Here is a 24252-nt window from a genome sequence, read left to right as displayed (position 1 = left end):
CGGGGAGCCTGCCTAAGCCGTCAGTTGGATATCCTTAGCGCTGCCATGGAGGCAGGTAGAGGTGCTTGCCAGCCGTGAGCCCGGCTTCTGGTTGAGCAGTGCTCCCTCAGTGGGAGCACACTGACCACCAGGGGACAGCTCTTGCATTGAGTGTCTGCCCCTTGGTGGTCAGTGAGTGTCATAGCTACTGGTCATTCCGACGTTTGGTTGATTCGCATATTAGCCTTTTATTATATAGGATAACAGTATCTGTGCAATGGTATGGGTTCAGTCTGTGTGAGGTCAGATATAGTGTACAGAGCATTTATATAACCTAGTTTCCTGTCGCTCCTGCTCCTTAACACTGACCAGCAGAAGCATTACAGGAACCCTCACTGCTTCTTGACGCTTGCTGCAGTCCATTTGAGGTAGTAGTTGCTAAGGAAAATTGAAGGCTCCTTATTAACTATATAAAAATAAGTAAAACTTTTGTAAAACACTTGCTTAAACAGACCCAATCTCAGAAGTTGTACAGGACAATTTGATAAAACTGACATAATTGTGATTTATTAACATGAATTAAAATGTCCAACCAGTGCTTCAATGTGACAGTATATTTAAAATAAAAAAGAAATTAAAGGCCATATACTGTACTACTTTCACAAAGATCACACAGTTTTGCAAAGACTTGTAATATGTACAATGCTATATATCAAATGAGAAAAGCTGTAAGCAATATATATGCAAAAGAATTATAGTATTTACAGTTTGTCAGGAGACATTAAAAATCATCTATACATTAAATTACATTTTGCTTGCAAATAACCAATAAAACAATCTGTATTGCATTTTTATATCTAAGATGCATTCGCAGAACTGCTGACGGAAAAAAAGAAAAAAAAGAAAATCCTCATAGTGCCATTGCTTAGCTCTGTACTTAATGCCTATGTATAAAATAATATAGAAAACATTCACTAAATGAATTTAACTGCAACAATAAAATTTAAAGATTATGTAGCATTAACTCTGCCAGAAAAAAACAGCTGGAATGTTCCACTTACAAAACAAAGGTAACTAATACTGGCTTAATAGCACATTTTTAAAGGAATTTTTGAAAAGCAAAAATGGGAACGATACAATGAAAGAGCACTGGTGTTTTTTTGTTTGTTTTTTAATACAAAGTTTCATGTACAAGCTTTAAAAAGTACCTTAATAGGTACATATGAAATATACAGTTTATCTTACAGAACATTTTAAAAAAATGTTTTGGGAGTCCATTTTAATGCCACCCTGAACCATGGTAACTGTTCTGAAATGTTGGTGGCACCTGTGCTCTGTGAATTGGAATCTGTCCAGGCACTGGAGATGCCTGCTGAGGTCCTTGAACCCCGTGTGGCAGAGCCACAGAGCCAGGATGGGGACAGAACCCTGAAGCAGGTGTTGGAATACTGTTTGGTCCTTGGGGCTGGAGATGAGGACCTGCGACTGGTAATGGACAATGTGGCCCTGTTCCAGAAGGCTGGTGTTGGGCTCCCGGTCCCAGAGCGGTGTGATGTGTAGCTTGTGAGGGATATGGTGGTACAGCTGGATGAGCACTTGAAGGAAAAAGTGGAGGTCCTTGATGAGGTGGATGGTGTAAGGCTTGAGCTGACGTGGTGTGATGCCCAGAAGCCAAAACACTGGAAGGTGGAGGAGGTGGTGGTGGGGGTGGGGGTGCTGAATTTACAACATGCTGGTGTTGTGCTTGTAGACCTTGGAGTCCTGTGGAAGGATGGGGCGGTGGATGGTGATGAGGGGCAGGACCAGGAGGTGGAGGGGGTGGTGGCAAATGGTGTCCAACAGTTTGAGCATGAATATGTGACCCAGGGGTGACAGCGTGAACAGGTCCTACTACATGTGCCACAGAGTGTTGCTGATGGGAACTTGGCTGCTGTACAAGATGTGGTCCTGGAGCAGGTGGTGGTGGAGGAGGGGGTGGGACGACAGTAGCAGAAGTTGGATGATGAATAGTAGGGTTCTGAGAAGGCAAAAAATGCCCTGGAGTAACATGGTGTCCTGGAACTGTTTGCTGGCTTGTGGTGCCAGGAAGTGCTTGATTTGGTCCTGATGTAAACACAGTTTGTTGGGAAAGACTACCTTTAAGCTGATTATAATTCTGAAAGTTTGCAGAGGGCTGCTGGTTTTGATAATAAGACGAAGAAGAAGGAGGCGGAGGAGGTGGAGGGGGTGGTGCCGCACTGTTCAGACTTTGTTGGTTAAACTGACTGTATGTTGCCGAAGATTGTCCTGAGGGTGTCTGTGTAAATAACGCTCCAGGAGGTGCCTGCTGAGTACTGGCCTGAAGGTTCTGTGCTGCTGGGTAAAAGTTTCGCTGAGGTTCTCGCTGAGGTGTTCCAACTTGAGGTGACTGTGAGTGGTGAGGCCTGTAGGGAGACCCTAACTGCTGTGAAGGAGGCTTTGGTGAAAGATAGCCATGCTGGACAGGCGTGTGAGGCGTCGACGACTTGGGAGGATTTTCTGTGTGAGGTGATGGAGGACAGGGTAACTTCACTGGTGCAGGAGGCAGCTTTTGTGAAAGTTGCTCAGATGAGTTACGACCAAGTGGCTGAGGAGGAGGATTCTTTGAAAGTGCTTGGGGGTTATTTAGTAGTTGTTTTTGTTGGAGTTCTGTTTTCAGGTGAACACCATTCTCAACTTCTGACACACTACCTGTTGCCTCCCACTGGGAATCTGGTTTTGTGAGTATTTTCCCATGTTGTTGAACAGGAATTATAGGTCCTGGTGAGTTCGGCTATGAAAAGAAAAACAAATCATATAAACTATAAATATAAGAAAGGCTTGCTATATTGGTATTTAATGCTATTTAAATATCTAATGCTATTTAAAAAAGAGGTAGACTCAATTTTAAACTGAATCCCTTCAATTAATTTTTATTGAAGACAAGTTAAAGAAATAATGATCTTTAAATTTAATCTGCTTTTCCCCTAAGCCTAAGGATTAGGGCCTAAGCAATGAAATCTGTTTTTTAGCCCCATTCTGAAAGAACTCCAATCACACTTAGCAAGTTTTAATTCCATGATTGAAATTTCTACACCCAATCTAATGATAAATAAGTTTGTGTAAATAAACCATTCTGGTTATAACATCTTTTACATTGCTCAAATATAAATAATCCAAGTTAAATAATAATGACAAAGAAAAAGGAAATCAATTTCAGATTCCTCATTTTTAGTTTCCAAAGTTACTGCCACGTTAGATTATCACATCTATGAATTTCCTAGATAGCAATAGAATAGGGGTGGAACTCTTAGAGAAAATGTAAGCTACTGTAGTGCATTTAACACATTAGACAGTTTGGTGAAATTTTGACAGGAAGTGTCCAGAAATCAAAACTGGTATTTGATATAGCAGAAAAATCTCTGTGTACATCATCATGCACTTTTCTGAATGGCCATGTTTGGTCGTCAACATTATTACCTTGCTCATTTTTGAAGGGCTTTTACAAGCATTTTGGGAAGTATCTGGGGATGGACATTCATTTGTAGTCATGGATTCTAGATTTTCAGGATCAGGATCTATAATGCAGAAGAAATATATAGTAAGTACAAAATTCCACTATAGATGTTGCCTTTTACTAACCTTTCAAAGTAATGTGCATTCTAGTCAAACCAACTTTTTATAAAAGCTCTTTTCTCTTGGGTTTAAAAAGGCATGATAGGTCATCTGCTTACTGACCTTCCATAAATTCACTGAAAGAAGGGACTGGGCCCTTGGGTTGCAACTGGGGAATGTGATTTGAATGAGATGGAGGTGAAGACGGAACATGACTCGGTGAACATGGGACACATGGTGATTCTCCCCCTAGAGATGAAGCAGAAGCAGACCCAAAGAGAACATTAGAACTGCAAAGAACAAGGGGTTAGCTGACTCCACTTTTTGGCAAAGGAACAAGCTCACTTACCAATATCTTTATCTTTTCGGTGATCACTGAGAAGTAAAGCTCTCTGGTAACTCCTTTCTCTCACCTGTTCCACTGAAGTTGAGGCAGTCCTTTCAAATAAAATCATATCATCAATTCAAAGAAGCTACTGCTAGCCAGATTTTTCTTTGTCCCTTAAAGGTCAAATATGTCCTCTCAGAGAAGTCTTTGATCTTTTGGGAAACCGCTTTGGTATTAAGCTTTGGAAACAGCTTTTTTCCCCCCCTTTCTTTTCCTCACAGCTTTCAAAACAGATTTTTATCCTCATCTCTTTGAAATACTCAATTGGACTCCATTCCTTTGTCTTAAGCAGTTTCTTGGTGAAAATGAGGGGGGAGTTGGAGGGTTGTGTATTAACATTTAGAATGTCACTTCAGATTACCAAAGGTACCAAACACACCCTTTACAATTTACCTTATGTCCAGATTGTAAGGTTAGCAGGAAGCTCTCTGGGGCAAGGGGACCAAGGAGCAATGTCAATGTGGCCTCCTGCCCTTTGCCAAGACCCATCCTATTTCCAGCTGCTTATCCTACTGAATAGTTGATGATTCTTTCCAGGTAACTGGTAAAGAAATTGGAGGATGTTGGCTATGATAGAGGTTCTTTGGAGAGGAATATTTATGTGAAAACTATCAAGGAGTAACCACAATGGGCCTTTAACAACACAGGCAAATACATAGCTGGTTTAAACTCATTAGCACAGAGGCTCTTTAAAAAGTTATGTCCACAAACCTCTATTGCTTAGCCTTGGTAGAACAACAACAAAAAGGAAGACATTTCATTAACGAACCTTGTTCTTATCAGGACAGCAGTGTTCAACTCGTTATAAATAACAAAGACTATTTTCATTGTAAGGTATAGTTCTTGTAATTATAAAGTTACTAATTAGGTTTTTAAACAGGCTTACCATTGAACTGGCTCATTCTTCTCTGTGGCAGAAACTTCCTTAACAGGACAGTTATTGCTGGTTTCTTCCGAAGAAGCATTATAACCTGTAGCTGGTGTTGGTAAAGGTAGGCCGGCAGTGCTTTCTACCGACTCCCCGTTTTCACTCCTGTTGCCACACCCATCACCATTATTGCTCAAGTTTCCACTTGCATGAGGAGATACACTAACCAGTGGGAAGTGTTCTGTTTTAGAGCCACTTTTCCTCGCTTCACGTTGTCTTTTACGGTATTCTAATAAAGAAACCTTAAGAAAGGTAAGGAAAAGCAAATCTTTTATTCTTGTTTTATATGTCAGAGTCCATCTATTCTTTTTTTCTAAAGAGAATTACTATATTTATATTAGGAAAATTATGTAAAATAATTCTGAACAAATAATAATATAATAATTACCAAATGCCTACTATATACTAGGCATTGTATTTAATGATTTACATACATTATCTCATTTAATCCTCACAACAACCCTATGAAATAGGTATATTATCATCCCCATTTTACAGATGAGGAAATTGAGTAACTCACTCACTCAAGGTCACACAGCTGGTGAGTGTTGGAGCCGGGATTCGAACCTAGGTCTTACTTGAAAGCCCGTGCTCTTTCCACTATACTACATTGCTTCCCACAAAGTTGCCAACTGGATTCTGTTATAAAAATTAAAAGCACACATCACTAAAATTCTTTGACTTATAAAGCAATAAGCCTATTAACAAATATAATAAGTGTTGTAGCTTCTTCCATTCCTCTGAAATAAGGCATTCTGTCTTGCTATGTATGCAAAATGAATAATGGCGTCAAACCAGATAATTTATTATTTATATAATACTTTTCAAAATACAAATACTGAGGAAAGAGGCATTTCTATGTAAGGCTACTTCTATGTAAAATAAGGGTAGTACCAAATATACAACTTTGTTTTTTTCTTTGGGAAGTGGTTATTTTTAAAAGTTACTCTTTTGGTGAAAATAATCATCTCAAGGTTTTAATCTCTGAAACCATGCTTCTTATAAGAATTTTCTATATGACTATAGTGTTTTACTTCTCTGTCAATATTTTCTAATTAACTTGGCATTTACAAAAGGTTTGAAAATGTACATATCAAATATTCAACTTGAATACCTATATGAATGCCTTACATATAATACATACTATACCTACTAATTACCCTCAGGAGTATGAAAAAAACACTATTAAAAGTTCTATAAATCTTAAAAATTATAACCTTTTTCTTTTGTGGTGGATTCTGGGGTGTGCAACTTCCGTCGATCAAATTGTCATTAATAGTCCGTCCGAAACCAGATACAAGCCCATCTTCTGAAGTGCAAAACACAGGTGTTTTCATAAACATGCCTCTAGTATCATCTTGCATCAGGCATTTTGACTCACTTATTCGGAAGCCTCCTCCAACCTCCAACTGATGAGAGGGTGTCAGGTCCCTCAAGTTAGAGTTTACTGAGAAGTTAACACCTGTTCTGTCAGGACTCTTTACCCAGGAAGAATATATTGTGCCCCGTCCAGAGTGAGTACATTCCAGTTGGCTGTTAGAATCAGTTCTGTCGTGTGTAGGTGTTTCCATGCTTTTATGCAAGGCAGTTTGCTCGACGGCATCGAGTCCCAGGTGAAGGTCTGCAGCAGAGTCCTTTTCTCCAGGGCACTGCCTGTTGATTTCATTCCTACTCCTAGGGCTGGTATAACCAATAGTCTTTATTTCTTGCAGACCCAGTTCATTTAAATTAGAATTTCTAAAAGGCCCCAATGTTAACATGGTTGAAGATCTTTCATATCCCTGTTTAAAGAATAAAAACAAAATCACACAACCACATCTTGAGACTAATTTTTAAGTCTACTAATAATTGTTAAAGCAAAATAATGATACTAGGAAAAAGTCACCAATTTAAGTAACCTTTTTGAATATTTGAATAATCCCTTACCTCTTGACTGTAAGTGCGTCTCTTAATTTCTGGAGAACTTTCTGGGGAAGAAATATTCTATATAAAAAAATAATTAGAATTGAAAATTAAAATATATAACTAAATCCATGGTATAGAAATGAAAACAAATAGTTTGGTTTTAAACTGTCTTTTTTGTTTTATTTCCATTTCTCATAAGATCATTTGCTTTAAGGTCAATCTAATATATAGTCATTTAGTATGACTCATAAAAATGAAGGTTATGCTCATTTAAATAAATGCACGTTCCAAATTTTCTTTTAGTTTCTTAAAAACTTCTAACAATAAACCTGTTACTAAAGGAATGCCATCCCCATCAGGGTTTGGGTTTTTTTTTTGCATTTAAATTTCTCACCTCAAAGTGCATGGTATTTCCTGGTGTGCCAGGAGTTACTGGAGTAACTGGTGAATATATGGGCTTATAACCATTTCTACAAGCTTCATCATCTGATTTTATTCGTGGAGGAGTGGCAAATGATGGGTCCGTAGAAGTATTATCTATGTGAGTTGGTGTAGCATATGGTGAAGGAGTAGGTGTGGAGGTTTCTGAGTAAGCAGAATCCAGCAACTGATAAAGTCTTCGTTTTTTTAATGGTGTCGTTAAATCTGTTGGGTGAAATAATTTATAAATGTTACTGCTGGTATTTGATACAAAGCTTGAAACATTGACTACTACTAATGATGAATTTAATCCCCAAACAATTTCAGAGTTTTTATACATATTACTAATATAGAGCAATCTCTCTCACCCACCAAACTTAATTTCACTATTAACATGCATTATCTTGCCAAAAGGCTTTCAGACCTAGGGCTCTGAAGGAAACCTTAGAAGTAGATGCTAATTTAACTGAATTGTAAGAGTCCTTTTAAATCTGTTTGAAGAGCAACCAACCCAAAATCAAAAAATTCAACCATTCGCACCGTGGCACTGCAAATTAAGGTTTTCATGTCTATCTTCATCCAAAAGGTTGGAGGAAAGAAATGAGAATACATATAACAAAGTACTTCTTTTGTAAAGCATGTCATAATAAGTAGACTATTTACTTTGTTATATAAAGTTATGCACATCTTCCATATTTTTCACATTAAAGCAGTACTGAAAGAAATACCTGGGAAGGAACAGCTTTCATTTAATAGTAGAGGACTTTTATTTTCACCATTGATTAGTGGACTTCTGGATCTTTCTTGACAGGGTAAAATAAATCTATGTAAAATTGTTGAGTTTTCTTCTTCTAGAGCTTGTTTCAACCATCGCTGAAATATATCAAACAATAAATGAACAGAAATCAGTTTGTCGCTGTTTATGTAGCCTATAAATGTAGAGCTAATTCTAAAAGCATTTCACTACCAGGAATGGTAGTAAGCAATAGATTAACATTTGGCTCATCCTAGATTTTTAAATCCAGAAAAAGGTTACCTTCTTGCATGAGCCAGAAATGTTTTCAGTAGGTTCTTTTCTCCTCCTTTTGTCTGAAAGGAATGGTGAAGTGAATCTAATATAGTGCTTCGGAGTAGAGTACACGTGGGGGCTACAAGTGAGACCTGGCAAAGAATTTAGTTGTGTAGCTAACACTTCAGGATCTGTTGTTATGCGCAGAGGCCTTTCTGAAAGGCTATCTGAAGGTTTTCCTGTCTTCTCATTCTTCTCACTTAACCATTCATTGACCAAGTGCTAGAAAAAGAAAAATTCTGATCAATATATATGCAATTACTGATTCTCCTGTAGAACATTCTAAGACCCAATTTGTAATTGATGTATTACCTAAAATGATAACTTGAATAATTCAAACATTCATATATTATATGCTGTCCCCCGCAAAATCAAGTCATTCTACATTTCCTTGGTTATCACTAGTCTTATGCCTAATTTTTTTTTACACAATACTACTTTGTAAAAAACACACAATAACTTTTGTAAAGTAATAAAATCTAGGAGACTTCAGGACCATCTTATAAATACAAACACTAAATAAATAAATTTAGGTTACTGCTTCTATTCTAGGTATAAAATGTTTACTTTGTTAGAAAAATCTCATTTGGGGCAGTGCTTTTCTTTTTACTATATTCAGATGAGACCAGTGCATGTACATTAAAAAAAAAAAAAAAATGTCAGCATTGACAATCACTATTGATTTAAGATATTTGGCATTTGACCAGGATTTAAAATAAATTTATAGCATTGCAATCATTTAGTCAAGTAATAACAATAAAAGCATAATATGTTAATTAATTTGACCAGACAGCTAAACAGACCTTCCTAATGAAGCCATTGTCCTCAGGGCTGCTAGGGCTCAGGCAGGCCACCGAGGCTACGAGGGCCAAGCCCCTTGCACGAATTTGGTACATCGGGCCTCTAGTAACTAATAAGCAGGGATGATGTCATATTTGTAATCAAGAAAATAGCATCTTTTTTTAAACATGAGTTTTCCCTTTATTCAAAATAACAAAGAAAGAGTTGTGACTGTCTTTTGTCCTTCCAAAGTGGGCAAAAATAACTGCTCCTTCTTGAGGCAATGGCTTGTTTGCTCAAGATCTCACGAATTTCAAATGAAACAAAACTTGTGATTAGATCTTATCTCTAACTCTCTGATTCTCCATTAAAGTATTCTCCAGGGTCAGTTCTACATGTTTACTAAATATACTTCTCATGGTTTCACAGTATTGGCAAACTACTGAATGTGTTTAAGAACAAAGACAAGATAAATTAAATTTCAAAGCATTTTTAAAATATATTTTTATTGAGTTCATAGAGGAAGGAAGAGGGAGAGAGAGAAACATCACTGAGAGTCATTGATTGGCTGCCTCCTGCACATCTCCCAATGAGGACCTAGCACCCAATCTGGGCATGTGCCCTGACCTGGAATCGAACCTCAACCTCCTCAAGTTTCAAAGTATTTTGACGTTGAAGTTATGGAAGTATACATTTATGATCTACCCCTTCCCAAATTGCCTAAAGATTACTACTTCGGGATCTCTGCTCCATCCAGTCTGCTGTACTATATTCAAAAGTGGGAGGGAAGTCCTAACCGATTTCACTCAGTGGTTAGAGTATCCATGTGCTGACTCAAGGGTCATGGGTTCGATTCTGGTCAAGGGCATGTACCTCAGTTGCAGGTTCCATTCCTGGCCCTGGTCAGGGCACGCCCAGGATGTTTCTTTCCTCACCTCCCCCCTTCCACTCTAAAAATCAATGGGAAAAATATCCTCGGGGAAAGATTAACAACAAAAAGAGTGAGAGAGAAACAGAAGCTTCATTAAGGATGTTCTGTTATTTGTGAATTCAGGTAGGTTTATCTCAGTGAATAGTTTCTCATACTGCTTCATTAAATTTAATGGTAAGTTTTTCATCGCTTCTTGGCCTTTTGGCTAAGATCAAGTGTAAATTTAATGGTAAGTTTTCAAAGATTTTTATAAACTGATCTAAAACTATCCTTATGAATTTTCACACATTCTATGAAAATTCACAATTTCATCATTTAATTCTTATAATCGGCCTATAATATGGAATTCATAAAAAATATATATACGAAGACCAAAGAAAGAATAACATCTAAAACCAGTTATTTTTCTTAAGTGTAAACTTTGGTTGGGCAAATCATTCAAAGAAATCCTGAATCACAATTCTAAAAGTAGGTCTTGATAGACTCAATTGTTGTTATATTCATAACAATAAAGTAACCATTTATATTGACTAATTTTATAATCTTGCTATTCTTTTTTAGCTAAAAAGTATAAAAACTAGCAAATATTAAAACTGTGCCTCTTATTCTGTTTCTTATGAGATGTTAAAGGCTGAATTTTAAAAACAAGTATATTTCACATAAGATAGGAAGCTGTTTCTTACATTCATTAACAGCCATACCTTCTTTGTTTTGGGGTACTTTGTAGGACATTTATTAAGTGCTGGAACTTCAGATTCAGTAATTATTTCTGTTAGTGCAGTTTCAGTTTCTGGCTCTACTGCAGGTACAGTATTTTCAATATCATTTTGTTGTGAAGTAACTTCTATATCAGGAGAAGATGGCTGGATATCTGAACACATGCTGACAGTTCTGTGTCTCCGACGCTGCTGTCCAATGTGAGTTCTACTGCGAGAAAAACTTTTTCTCTGTTTAGTTCTGTTCACTTTGGCAGGGGTTGGCTTGCTAGCATTTTCTTCTTTTGCTTGTTCCTAATTCAAAATACAACAGAATAGAACTTTTAATACTATGTTTACATAAGTAAGAAGTTGAAATCTAATAGCGCTCATCTACTTCAGAAGCTAACTTTCCCAAATTTCTTTATGAATTCTAATATGTACAAACTGACATAATTTAAAAAAATTTTACTAAAAAACAAAACAAGAAGAATCTTTATCTCAAGTCTAAATTCTTATAGGATTTGAGAAATGCTATTGAAAGGCTAATATCAGACATTAAAAATTCTTTATAAATGTAATTAAATTGGATTTAATTATTGTAAAGAGTTTAACGGTGAAATATAACTTGATCTGAATACGAATACCTGAATAACTTCAGCATCACTAACAATCTGTGTATCTTTACATTCCGTTTTAACTTCAGTTTTAGCTGTGCTGATCCTTTCCAAAGCTTGTTCTCTTCTTTTCTCTCTTTTTTCCAGTCGGGCAAAAGCTTGCAGAATTGCTTCCATTTTCCTTTCTTCTCTTGTCTATTATATGAAATTTAAATTTTAAGTGACATAAATATCACTGCTCTAAAGTACAATTCAAAAGTCCAAATGTTTATGGCATGCATATATATATATAATTATAATTTTTTTTTATTGATTTCAGAGAGGAACGAGGAGGAGGGGGAGGAAGATCAATGGTGATAGAGATTCATTGACTGGCTGCCTCCTGCATGCCCCCTAACAGGGATGGAGCCTGTAACCGGGCATGTGCCCTTGACTGGAATTGAACCTGAGACCCTTTAATCCCTAGGCCAACACTCTATCCACTGAGCCAAACCAGTTAAGGCATCATGATAAATTTAGAAGATAATTTTTATGATGCTGTTAGCAAAAACACTTCTATGATGGTAGTTAATGGGGGAACACATTTATATTCATTCGAGATCTTTCAGAATCTCAAACATCTCGGTAAGCTCTGACATAGATTTCATGAAAGGGACACTTGGATGATTATGGGTAAAGCAAAACAAAACCAAAGGCTCAAAAAATAAATTATGTTTTGCTTTAACAAAATAAAATATTTCCCCCTCAATAATAGAAAAGTCAGCCTTTTAAAATACGAATCAAAGTTCTATGATGAAAAGGTTAAATTCATATAACCGTAAGGAGTGAATATGTTACTGACGTGGTAGCAGGATATCGTGTGGTGTGGTTGTGGGTTCAAATTGTGACTCTACCTGTCATTTACTATCTCCATGACCCTAGACAACTTAACTTTTAGAGTCTCTTATAAAATGTAATAATATTTACACTTCACCAAATGGTTACTTATTTCAAATAGAAAATAGCTGTTAAGTCTTTTTTAGCAGTACTTGGAAAATGGTAGGCATTCAGTGAGTGTTAATTACTTCTACTTTTGCTCCTTTGCCCTCCATTATAGTTCTTATATGGCATTCCTCTACCTTCTGCTCTTCCTGTCTTACCCTGACAGTTCAAAGGCAGGGACTGTGCAATAGCAATATTTCCTGGGGGAATGAATTCTTTTTGAAGAGAGAATATTAATACCAAGACCCAGAGCCTTGCCCAGTGGGTCTGGCAAATGCTTCAGCTTTCAGGAAGTACATCCATCAACTGTTCATTTTCCCAAATCAAAGAACCAGGCCATGAGGCTCAGATCCGTTTGTGTTTCCTCCTATATTGCCATCGATGTGGTGGGGAGATAGAAAGATCAGAAACTCAGGGTCTGGCTGAATGGTCTTTTTCAGTTGGAACTTTAGTTCCACTAATAAGCAAAGATTCAAGCATCAAACACCTACAATCTGGAACCTATTGCTTACTCTTTTCTGTATTCCCTTACTGAATATAACAAAGGCAGAAAAAAAAAGTAATATGTCAACAGAATTCCTCAGAGGATACCTATACGTTTCTAAGTAGTTAAATTGCCATACTGCAAACGTATCACTTTCACAAAATGTGTTCTCACCCTCTTTACTTTACAGGTAAGGAACAGGTCTAAAAAGGTAAGATTACTTGTTCATAGATACATATCTGCACCCTTTTACTAGAAGTGGAAGTTTTAAAGGTGAATTATTTACTTAGATAATTCATCCCTGGTCTTTTAAATCACTTTAAAAAAAATATATATATATATATTTTATTGATTTTGTACAGAGAGGAAGGGAGAGAGATAGAGAGTTAGAAACCTCGATGAGAGAGAGAGTCATCGATCAGCTGCCTCTTGCACACCCCCTACTGGGGATATGCCCGCAACCAAGGTACATGCCCTTGACCAGAATCGAACCCGGGACCCTTCAGTCCCCAAGCCGACGCTCTATCCATTGAGCCAAACCGGTCCCGGCTTAAATCACTTTTATCTTACGTCTCTCTATAAAACCCTTGGTCTCCATATTTCAAGGCTTTTCTAAAACCCCAAATTTAGAAATCTGGAGCAACAGAAAAATATAATTTTTGTAATTGCTTCACCTGTTCAATGGGGATGGGTGGAGAAAGAAAGAGTAATTGTTAATTATTGTGTTTATTTAAATTTTAAAAAATGTGGGTAAAGTACGTTCTTTGAGAAGAAAAATTTAAACTTGCCTTAACAAGGATTGTTTTATGTTCAAAATAATTACCTATAAGACAGGCACCAATGAAGATACATTCTATATCATGATTATAGAGGATTTTCTAAAATGAATATGAATTTATGCCTAAAGAAGTTTTCTTTGACACAATCCAATATTCATTATTTAGGATATGGTAAGTGTGAGAGAGAGAAAATTATTTCATGTAAAGACTAAATTCATGTAATTAAAAACAACTCCCTTATAAATAATACAACTACTTGATAGTCAAAGCAAAATCCTTTATTTAGAGATGATTAGTAATCTTTTTGAGCTGTGCAGTATCTTAAGAAATAATCTAGTCCTTTACTGCTTAAGAAATCTAAGCCCAGCCCAGCTGGTGTGGCCAGTGATTGAACATCGACCCATGAATCAAGAGATCCCTAGTTTGATTGCAGGTCAGGGCACATGCCCAGGTTTCAGGCTTGATCCCCAAAAAGGGGCTGTAGGAGGGCAGCCGATTGATATTTCTCGCTCATCATAGTTTCTGTCTATCCCTCTTCCTTCCTCTTTCTCTAAAAAAATCAATGAAAACATTAAAAAGAAAAAGACAGAAATCCAAGCACAGGTATATTAAGTGACTTGCTGAAAAGCAGTACTATCGATAAATTATTATTCAAGTTTTCTAGTTCCTGATTCACTCTTTACAATTAACAACCACTGGTATATTCTACATAAAACATAACTGCTCCCACATTTACTACAACTATTGAATATCTTAATAGCTTTAACTCAGCTTCATCTTAAAACACAAATGTTGGAAATGTACAGTATCTGACATTCTACATGAGAAAAAATGAATGCAGATATACTTTCATTTTAAATTAAGTTCATGTTATTCAGCTTTTATATTCACCACTACATCTAATGCATCCTTGGATACATTAACCAGCTATGCAGTATCTATTTAAAGAATGAAAATTTACTAGCCATGTGAAAAATAACAATTTTGTGTATAGCTTGAAGCAATAACAGCTGTTTAGGGGATTAGAGAAATTCTGAGTCCTAATGAAACCCAACAGACTGTCCATAGACTTTAACATCTGTGCTTGAAGTAGTTTAGATCATACTTGTCACATAAGGCATGTATATTCTATAACCATGACTCATTCCAGGCCTATGTCTCTCCAAACCTCAAAGTCATAACAATCTGTGGACTAGACAATTGATACTGATATATAATTAGAATCAGATAGGGTTGCCTTTTAGGAATATTACATTATTTCTTGGCACACTTTAATGCTGAAGTGTTGGGTGCTAGGCTAAACTATGAGGGATCTCTGATGAGATCTACCTAGATAGCTTTTATGACATACTAGAGCAGCCGTCGCCAACTAGTGTCCGTGGACCACTGTTGGTCTGTGAGGCCCACAAGGTTGGCGACACCTGTATAAGCCTGGTGCATGAATTTGTGCATGGGTGGGGTTCCTCGCCAGCTGACTATCAGAGCAGATTGGGGTCCACTGGAGGTTGGCTGTGGGAACTCACTGACCACCAGGGGTCACTCCTGCATTGAGCATCTGCCCTGGTGGTCGGTGCGTGTCATCACTACAGGCCAGTGGTCAGGTCATTGGGTTGTAATGGTCACAGGCTTTTATATAGGTTCTAGGTATATGAAAGCAAAGAGTATGTAATTTCCCATAAGCAAAATAAATTCTGCTTAATGTCTCCATAGAATTTTATCACTCGAAAATTTTGAGAATTTTATTTTATGCTTCAATGTAAAAATACACTGATACCATGTAATTTTATATTTGGAAGAGACTATGGAGATCTTATCTAACCTCCTATTAAAAAATGTGGGAAACCTAATGTCCATATAGTTCAAAGCTACATAATAAACATGAATTAAAATTTTATGTAATATTGCAACTAAAAAAATATACTTCACTGAATAAACTGTTATTTATCCTAATTAGAGATATTGGGTCATTTAAATTGAATAAATATAAGCTTATAAACTATAGGTGCCCCATCATAGTAGCTTTTGAGGGAAATTTGCTAATCTGGGGACTTGTGATTTAATTTTTTATCTTGCTATCAGGTAGGAAGAGGCTTTTCTTAAAAACAAAACAAAGAAAATCTTGCCTTTGGGCCAATCTGCCACTCTACAGCTTTGACTTAGAGAAATTAAAATATTCCTTACTGCTCTAGCTGGTTTGGCTCAGTGAATAGAGCATTGGCCTGTGGATTAAAGTGTCCTGGATTCGATTCTGGTCAAGGCACATGACAGGTCGTGGGCTTGATTCCCAGTAAGGGATGTGTAGGAGGTGGCCGATCAATGATTATCTGCCATCATTTATGTTTCTATGTCTCTCCCTCTCCCTTCCTCTCTGAAATCAATAAAAATATATTTTTGGGGGAGGGGAGGTGGGGGGGGGGCGGAAATTCCCTACTCAAGTAACTTATTCTTTTGAATAGGAATTAGAAATTAAAATTTATTACTTTTAAAAAATAGATAAGATTGGTTACCAACAAAATCATTCCAAAATAGCAAGTATGGCTTGCGGTGGAATCAACATTTCTTCTCTACCACACAATTTAATTTATCCTAATGCACTGTTTTCTACTTGATTTTCACATTTCCTACAACCTATCCTCCAAAAGGACCTTTGCCTTTTTTTTTTTTTTTTTAATATATTTTATTGATTTTTCACAGAGAGGAAGGGAGAGAGATAGAGAGCCAGAAACGTCAATGAGAGAGAAACATCGACCAGCCGCCTCCTGCACATCCCCCACCTGCACATCCCCCACCGGGGATGTGCCCGCAGCCAACATACATGCCCCTGACAGGAATTGAACCTGGGACCCTTCAGTCCACAGACCGACGCTCTACCACTGAGCCAAACCGGTTTCGGCAGGACCTTTGCCTTTTTTAAAGTGACTTAGAATTGTGTATACAAAGCATGTGTCACTGTTATTTGAAGGCATATAGTATTTAAACAAGCTTTTAGAAATCTTTATTACAGAACAGCTAAAGCTAAATGTCTTCATTTTGTTTGAACCTGTAAAAATGAACAGGTTTTCTTTTACTCTTCAATACTACAATATCATTACTCACTCTTCTTTAGAAACATAATACCTAAACTATGAGAGAGAAAAAGGACTTTAGAAAATTAAAATTAGCAATCAATATCAATTTAATCATGCTATAGGAGAGAAAAGTGATAATTTTGCTGGATACTCTCTAATTTTACTATTTAATTTTCTTTTGCATCTTCTGATCTTCTTAAGTCACTTTCTGGAGGTATTAGTAACAGCATGGAATCTGTATAGTGTTTTCTTTGTATTACATGGAATAAAAATTTGGGATGTTAAAGATGTCACCACAAAAAAGTTGCAAGGGTGTACAAGTTTAGGAAATGATAACAGTTTTGTTTTCAAATCCTCACCTGAGGATATGTTTTTATTGATTTTCAAGACAGGAAAGCAGAGAAAGAAACATAAGTATGAGAAACATTGATTGGTTGCCTCCTGTACATGCCTCAACAGGAGATGGAACCCACATCTTGGTATGTACCCAAACCAGGGTTTGAACCCAAAACCTTTTTGGGTGTATGGGACAATGCTCCAATTGGGCCTTGTGGCCACAGCTAACAATTTTTTGAGTTTTTAAAAGACACCATGTACACTGGGAATCTCAAAGTTTGGGACATGGTATATGGTTTACTAAACTCAAGTGGCCACAGAGCTCTTTTTTTCACAAAACATCTTTTTAAAATTGTATTTTTATTGATTACAGAGAGGATGAGAGATAGATAGATATGAACATCAATGATGAGAGAAAATCACTGATTGGCTGCCTCCTGCATGCCCCCCACTGGGGGATCAAGCCTGCAACACAGGTATGTGCCCTGACCAGGAATCAAACCCTGACTCCGTGGTTTATAGGTTGACATTCAACCACTGAACCACGCTGGCCATGCCTTCACAAAACATCTTAAAATGAGTTCTGTGGGAAGGATCCTGTATCCTGGCAAAGTCTTCAGGGCACAACATGAGCTATAAGGAAGCCTTATTTATTTCATATTCATGAACCTATTCATCTTTCCTCAAATGCTTGCCATAAAACAGTTACTAGGCTCAAAGTCAGGCCTTCCCCTTCCCACCTCAGGAGTTGGGGTCTATGACAATGAAAAAACTAGATATTCTTGCTCTTCTATACTTTATATCCTAATGATATATAATTCTAGGTTATCCTAGCTGCTTGACAATTCAAGACTCATACGTAGGTGACTATCCTTTCATATCCCTTTTGTTTCCCCCTGAACCTTCTTCCAGGGACTCCAGTTAAATCTGACTATAATAGGCCATCAAATATTAACAAGACTATATACTTCCAAGATATATACTTCCAAGATAGTTTTTCCATAAGATTATGAGAAGTTACTTTGAATTTTTAATATACTAAAGATTTTAATTAAAGATCATATTAGAGAAATTTAATATATTAAAAATACTATAAAGGTTATTTTCATGAATTTTAAATAGGGAGGGGGACATGTCTCCTTTTTAATTTAAATCTTTCAATGGTCTTATTTTAATTGATCACTTGTTAATTCCAACAAAATAAGGTGACATTCCCAATATCTAATTCCCTTCTGGCACTCTGTTATAGCCACTAACCTCATCTCACAGCAACTGTCGTGTACCTGGAGGAGTCTACTCAATATTGCCCTGGTTTGGACTCAGGTGAGTATAAACAGTCTACTGTGTTTCAATTGCCATAACTTCACTGGGCTGACTGTAGGAATCTCCCAAATCGATCTCAACCCACTGCCTAAGAAGTACTTCTCATGAGCTAAAAAGGAAATGTCTAATACATCTATTCAGTTCCATACCATTTAGACACAAATTTGATTTTGTAAGCAGGTAACTTTTTTTTTTTTTTTTTTGAGGGGGGGGGGTGGGAAGAGACAAAAATATAATAAAGGAAAAGAGAAAATGTTAGGAAGAACAGCTTTGTACTAAGGTCACGTAAGATTCCAATAAACTTTCTTGACATCATCACATCAACCAACCTTATCTCCCTTCTCTCCCAAATAATCAGCCTATAATCATCCTATATAATAAAAGGCTAATATGCAAATAGACCAAACAGCAGACAGACTGGTCACTATGATGCACACTAACCACCAGGGAGCAGATGCTCAAGGCAGGAGCTTCCCCCAGATGATCAGCCTGTCCCACAGTGTGCACCGCTCAGCTAGAAGCTGGGCTCACAGCTGGTGATCACAGTGGTGGTGGAGGGAACCTCTTGAGCTTCTGTGGCAGTGCTAAGGATCCCTTGGGGGATGTCCTAAGCTGGCAGTTGGACATCCCCCAAGGGGTCCCGGACTGCAAGAGCAAGGCCCACTTCCCCCCACAAATGTCATGCACCGGGCCTCCAGTACCTTAATAGGATTTACCATTTATCACTATATCCAGGCTCTTTTCCCCTGGAGAAATAACCATCCATTCAATTCCGTACAATTTAGTTATAGGCTAATCTGCATTTTTTACCCTACTCATAAGGTCCATCGTGAATACTAACCTAGTTCATGAAATGGTGTCTGATCCCCTCCTTCCCCCTGGAAGCTCCATTTCTAGCTCCTTTACCACACTTCTTACTGCCTTACAATTGTTTTATAAATGCCTATTAAAGCAGAGACATTGTTTTACACTCTCTTTCATTCTCACCAAAAAGATCAAGCCAGCAATGAAAATACATAAATCCCCTGGTGCAATTTTTGGAGACTGGGCAAAATGCTAAATATTAGGTTACACATAAAACTGCCATCTGTGTAGGTAAAAAATGGTCACATCAACAATTTCACATGGCTCAAGCTATACTTCAAAAAGATGGGCTTTAGCATATTTGAATTTGGGAACTACCTGCATTTATTTGGGAGGAGAATATGATTGACTCCTTTTTATATACCAAACTCATGAACACACATGAAAACTAGTATTTCCTATTGTATTCATATGAATAAAGTCTGACCTGTCACAGAAGAAAATCTATATCAGTTTGACATAAGTTCCTCAGGAGTTTACTTTATCTTTCCAGCTATTGATATCTTTCCAACTATTGATGTTAACATAACCAATATAAAGGTAAGCAGTAGAAAAATAAATGCTAGTAATTAGTATTTAAACTTTTCAAAACCAACTGTTTTGTCCTCACAAATACTAATATTCTGGCAGTGGGAAATAACCATACCAATTAGAAATAGTAACACTGCAGTTAACTTTGGGGATTTTAAAATATTTCATATCCCTTTAAAATACCAAATTCTAAACATTTAAACTTTTTCAAGTTTTCCACATGTTATTCCTATAAAAAAAATAACCCAGTTGCACAACTGGAATGTTAAAATGAATATGCTAAAATTGATATAAAAATGAAGTATTCTTATATATTAATATAGCATGCTAATAGGCAAAATAAATACTAAAAAATGGATTCCCAAGTAAACCTTTTTGTTTGTTTATCCAAAGTTCTACCATGTTCAACATCAGCAAAAAAGATATCTCTATTTTCTTCTAGGTCAGAAAATGAGGATGTTCTAAGTATCATTACCTCTCTCAGCTTTGGTAGAAGGAGAAATTTTTAAAGTAGCCCATAGTCATATAAACTTAGAATGCAATCTGAATAAAATTATTATTTGGGCACAGAACAAACGTCCAGGTTTTCTTTTTAATTTCTTTTTTTTTTTAAAGCAGTTGTAATAAAGGTCCTCTTGCTAGTCACATGCCTCATACAGATACCAGTAATACCTAAATTGGCATTCTGAAAGTTTCCACAGAATTACTGCAAATACAAAGCTGTGGCAATTGTGGAATGAACAGTCCAATATGAAAATCTAGTCAAGAAAGGGTAATCTAGGTAGATACAGGTAAAACCTTGCAAAAGGTTCAATATTGATTCTTTTAGGTAAAGGAAGAACTTAAATAAATAAACCTCCAATATTTTCTCCTATATTTTTCTTTTCTCCTGTCTCTCTCTGAAATTCTGAGGCTATGAAAGAGCTCTGCATTGCTTTCACAATTTTGAAGAACAATAATACATCAATGCTAGAGAAATGATCAAGGCAATGAAACATAAACAGACTTACACTGAGTAGGCCTACAATGACCTAATTCCAAAGATCTGAGTTTCCATGGAATATACCGTGTAAATCAGTAAAACAGAAAATAAGGGAGCATATGAAATAAAAGGGACTACAGAAAACCCACAAAGATCTTTTGTTGTGTAAAGTCATTTTTAAATCCTAGGGCAAACTATAATAATACTTTGTGGCCTAAATATTGTATCAATTGCTAAATTAGCATGGATAGTAAAAATAAATCTTGTCCTAGATTTTATATAGATACTAGAGGCCCAGTGCTCGACATTCATGCACTGGGGAGAGGGGGTAGACCCCTCAGCTGTTGCTTGCCAGCCCCGAGCTAGCTTCTGGCTGAGTGGTGCTCCCCCTGTGGGAGTGCACTGACCACCAGGGGGCAGCTCTTGTGTTGAGCATCTGCCCCCTAGTGATTAGTGCGTGTCATAGCGACCAGTTGTTCTGCCTTTTAGTCTATTTGCATATTAGCCTTTTATTATATAGAATTTTCAAGTATAAGGAATATAAATATTAAACATATTGCCGAAACCGGTTTGGCTCAGTGGACAGGGTGTCTGCCTGCAAACTGAAAGGTCCCGGGTTCAATTCCTGTCAGGGGCATGTACCTTGGTTGCAGGCACATCCCCAGTAGGGATTGTGCAAGAGGCAGCTGATGGATGATTCTCATAGATGTTTCTAACTCTCTATCCCTCTCTCTTCCTCTCTGTAAAAAATCAATAAAATATATTTTAAAAAATAATGCAAAATAAAATAAAATACTTAAAAAATATTAAACATTATTGAAAGTTGTACGAGATACAGAAATAGTAGCTATCAAACAGTAGTGGTTTTTGTTTTCATAAGCCATTTATTTGATGCTATTATAAGCTTTAAAATTCCATTTTTGTTTTACATTAAATTATGAAGAGAAAGGATACATTTAGTAACTAATGAAAAGACATTTTGCAACAGTAATTCTGGCATTAAAATTTTAATAGTCCTCAGCTTCAAAAATGCTTAAAAAATAATTTCTTAAATGTCATACATTCTAAAATGTCTAATGAACATACAGTAAAAATACAAAAGATTAGTGGAAGTAACCTGAATGGTAATGACAGTTAAACAAATGCTCAGTGGCACATGGTGTTTGCTAACTTCAAACAAACAACAAGGTAAAACCCTCCTAAAGGCAGCAACAATCACTATGAGAAGATCAGCTATCACTAAGCCCAAGTGACAGCAAGAAGCAGCTCCTAGCTTTCCAACTTACCATCTTCCTTTTCCTTTCTGCAATCTGTTCCTCTGATTCCATTTCTACTTCATTGCTAATGGGAGTTTTTTCTTCTATATCATCAATAAAATCTGGTTCCTGAAAGATGGAAAGAACTGCTTTATGAAAATTACTACTCCACATGTAATAAGGGCACTGAACTATTTTAAATGTTTTCAACAATTAATTCAACATAAACATTACAAGCCTACCTTAGTCCATTTCAAAAGTTTAAAACTGGTTTCCTAATTCAAGAAACTTTCCAAAATCAATTTTGCTAAAGATCTAGTGAATAGTGTTCTTATCCATAGAGCTATAAGGTTAATATGGTAGGATAGCCTTATGTTCCCAAAACATACACATAATTTCATAAAACCCAGTGCCTACAAATACCAAGTGCTCAAAATATTTTTAATTTGAAACTTATGAAAAATTATTTCTAGGAGATAGAGTATTGGAAATGACTGAAATGTTAATTTTTATGATTAAATGGTCCTTCGTAATTCCCATTTGTTTAGAGGACATACAATAAAGTCATGGAAGGTCAGAAATATAGGCCAGACCCTTTCCCCAAAGTTATCTTGTATTTTTAAGAATTTCCCCTCAAAAATATTTTCTGCCACCCACATATAATTGATTTATGTCCTAAATATTAAAGGAAATTTTACAGTTTAAGACTTTGAATAAGAATACTTACTATGAATACAAGGACAGTGCAAAATGGAATAATTGTTAAAATTACCCAGCCTTAAAAAAATCTTACATTCAATTCTGCAAAGATTTGCTGGGTGAGTAGTTTCTTTGTAGTTTAACAAATATGGTACAAATTCTAGCAGAACCTATATTTTGTGTGTATAAGAACTTCATTAAATAACAAAATGGACTTAGAAATTTTACACCATTTTACATAAAACAAAAGAGGCTAAAATATTTCATTAAGAAGCAACACACCAAAGTTCAGTACCTGATTATTTGATACTGACAGTCTCAGTGGAGAAAGCTTTCTCTGTTTAGTTTCTGGGCTCTTCATTTTATTTGTTGTTCCTTCACAATCCAAAGTAATATTCTGATTTTGTGTATCTTTTTCTTTTGAAATATCCTTTTCTTTTTTTCCTTTTTTCCTTCTTGTCTCATAACCACTGTTGATGTTTTCCGTGGACTCAAAACTACGTTTTAGAACAGGGCACTCTGGATTTTCTTTGAGGCATGCGCAATCCACCTTGTACTTACTGGAAAAATAACCAGTTAAATAGTTATTCAAGACATTTTAAAAAATCTGTGAAATTTTATAATTCATTTTAAGCTGCAACTCCATAAAATTGTATGTTATTACTAATTATAAGTAATCCTTACTTTTCACTAATTTGCATTCCTAGTAACGATCACAAAGAAATTTTTTCTTATAAAAACAATGTAATAAAAATTGATTTCTAGGCTTCAATCACAAGGATAAATAGAAATGGTTTGCTGGGGGAAAAAATTTCAATAAAATTTTTTTTAAGTATAAGGATACTATGGCTCACATTAAGATAAACCTATTGATTTCAGAGGTTGCAAAGTGTTATAACACCCTAAATTTGACCTAAGTAAAAAAAATAAAATAAAAAAATGCTAGGTATAATAAATATCAAACCTTAACTAGTTTCTCTTATATTTTACAAAATTGTTTCAATAACCAGGTTTCTTTAAAAAACTACATTGGAAAAACTTCAAGTAGTGCTTCCTTTTGCCCTTATGTGTTCCCTCTTTCAAATGGAAGCTTGAAAAATAACTACTGTATTTCATCTTCACAGTAGTGATAATTACTTTCATTTTATAGAGGAGTTAAACTTGAGAGAGAAATAATATCTTGTCCAAAGTCACACAATTAATAAGTGGTAGGGATCCAGATTCAGGTCTATAAGAGTCCAAAGTCCACATTTTTCATCTCAATATTTCTTAATGCTCTGATCTTTTTATCTCTATTACCAATTCATTTCTAGGATAAATTTCTAGGATAAATACCCAAACGTAGGTTAAATTGTAATAGAAGCTTACCATGTTGAGTATTTTAAGTAGATTCAAATTTTGTTCAAAATAAAAATATGCTAAGTTTCTAACATTCCTACTCATTCACTTTTAACACCAGGATAAAGGCACAGGTCAAACTGCCTAGTTCTCTGAATTGGGTAGAATTCAAATATTAATGGTCTACTTCCTACCTCCACAAATCAGGTTTAATTGAAACTCTTTCTAAATGTCTTCTTTGATTTTAGGGTAACAGAATTCCCATCATTATTATAGGGAATTTAATT

General features: G+C 36.1%; 1 protein-coding gene across 11 annotated transcripts in view; it reads right to left on the bottom strand.

The window, feature by feature from the left end:
- Nucleotides 1-524: 524 nt before the first annotated feature.
- The window catches only part of KMT2E (lysine methyltransferase 2E (inactive)), an 86961-nt gene continuing 63233 nt past the window's right edge, over nt 525-24252 (bottom strand). For 9 of the 11 annotated variants that reach the window (XM_036429664.2, XM_036429669.2, XM_045578534.1 and 6 more), the window contains 14 exons: nt 22923-23187; nt 21959-22057; nt 11355-11519; nt 10714-11022; nt 8269-8523; nt 7961-8105; nt 7207-7457; nt 6834-6890; nt 6125-6688; nt 4866-5149; nt 3941-4029; nt 3715-3840; nt 3457-3554; nt 525-2770 (listed from right to left, as the gene is read on the bottom strand). In XM_036429664.2, coding sequence (XP_036285557.1) covers nt 1259-2770; nt 3457-3554; nt 3715-3840; nt 3941-4029; nt 4866-5149; nt 6125-6688; nt 6834-6890; nt 7207-7457; nt 7961-8105; nt 8269-8523; nt 10714-11022; nt 11355-11519; nt 21959-22057; nt 22923-23187 — 4219 coding nt within the window. In that variant the 3' untranslated portion in view covers nt 525-1258. The remainder of the gene's footprint in view (nt 2771-3456; nt 3555-3714; nt 3841-3940; nt 4030-4865; nt 5150-6124; nt 6689-6833; nt 6891-7206; nt 7458-7960; nt 8106-8268; nt 8524-10713; nt 11023-11354; nt 11520-21958; nt 22058-22922; nt 23188-24252) is intronic. The other 2 variants (XM_036429668.2, XM_045578535.1) reach the window with 2 other exon arrangements.

The sequence above is a fragment of the Pipistrellus kuhlii genome, unplaced genomic scaffold (assembly GCF_014108245.1).
Source record: "Pipistrellus kuhlii isolate mPipKuh1 unplaced genomic scaffold, mPipKuh1.p scaffold_m20_p_10, whole genome shotgun sequence".
NCBI classification, from domain to species: Eukaryota; Metazoa; Chordata; class Mammalia; order Chiroptera; family Vespertilionidae; genus Pipistrellus; species Pipistrellus kuhlii.
This window is presented reverse-complemented; position numbering and strand designations above follow the sequence as displayed.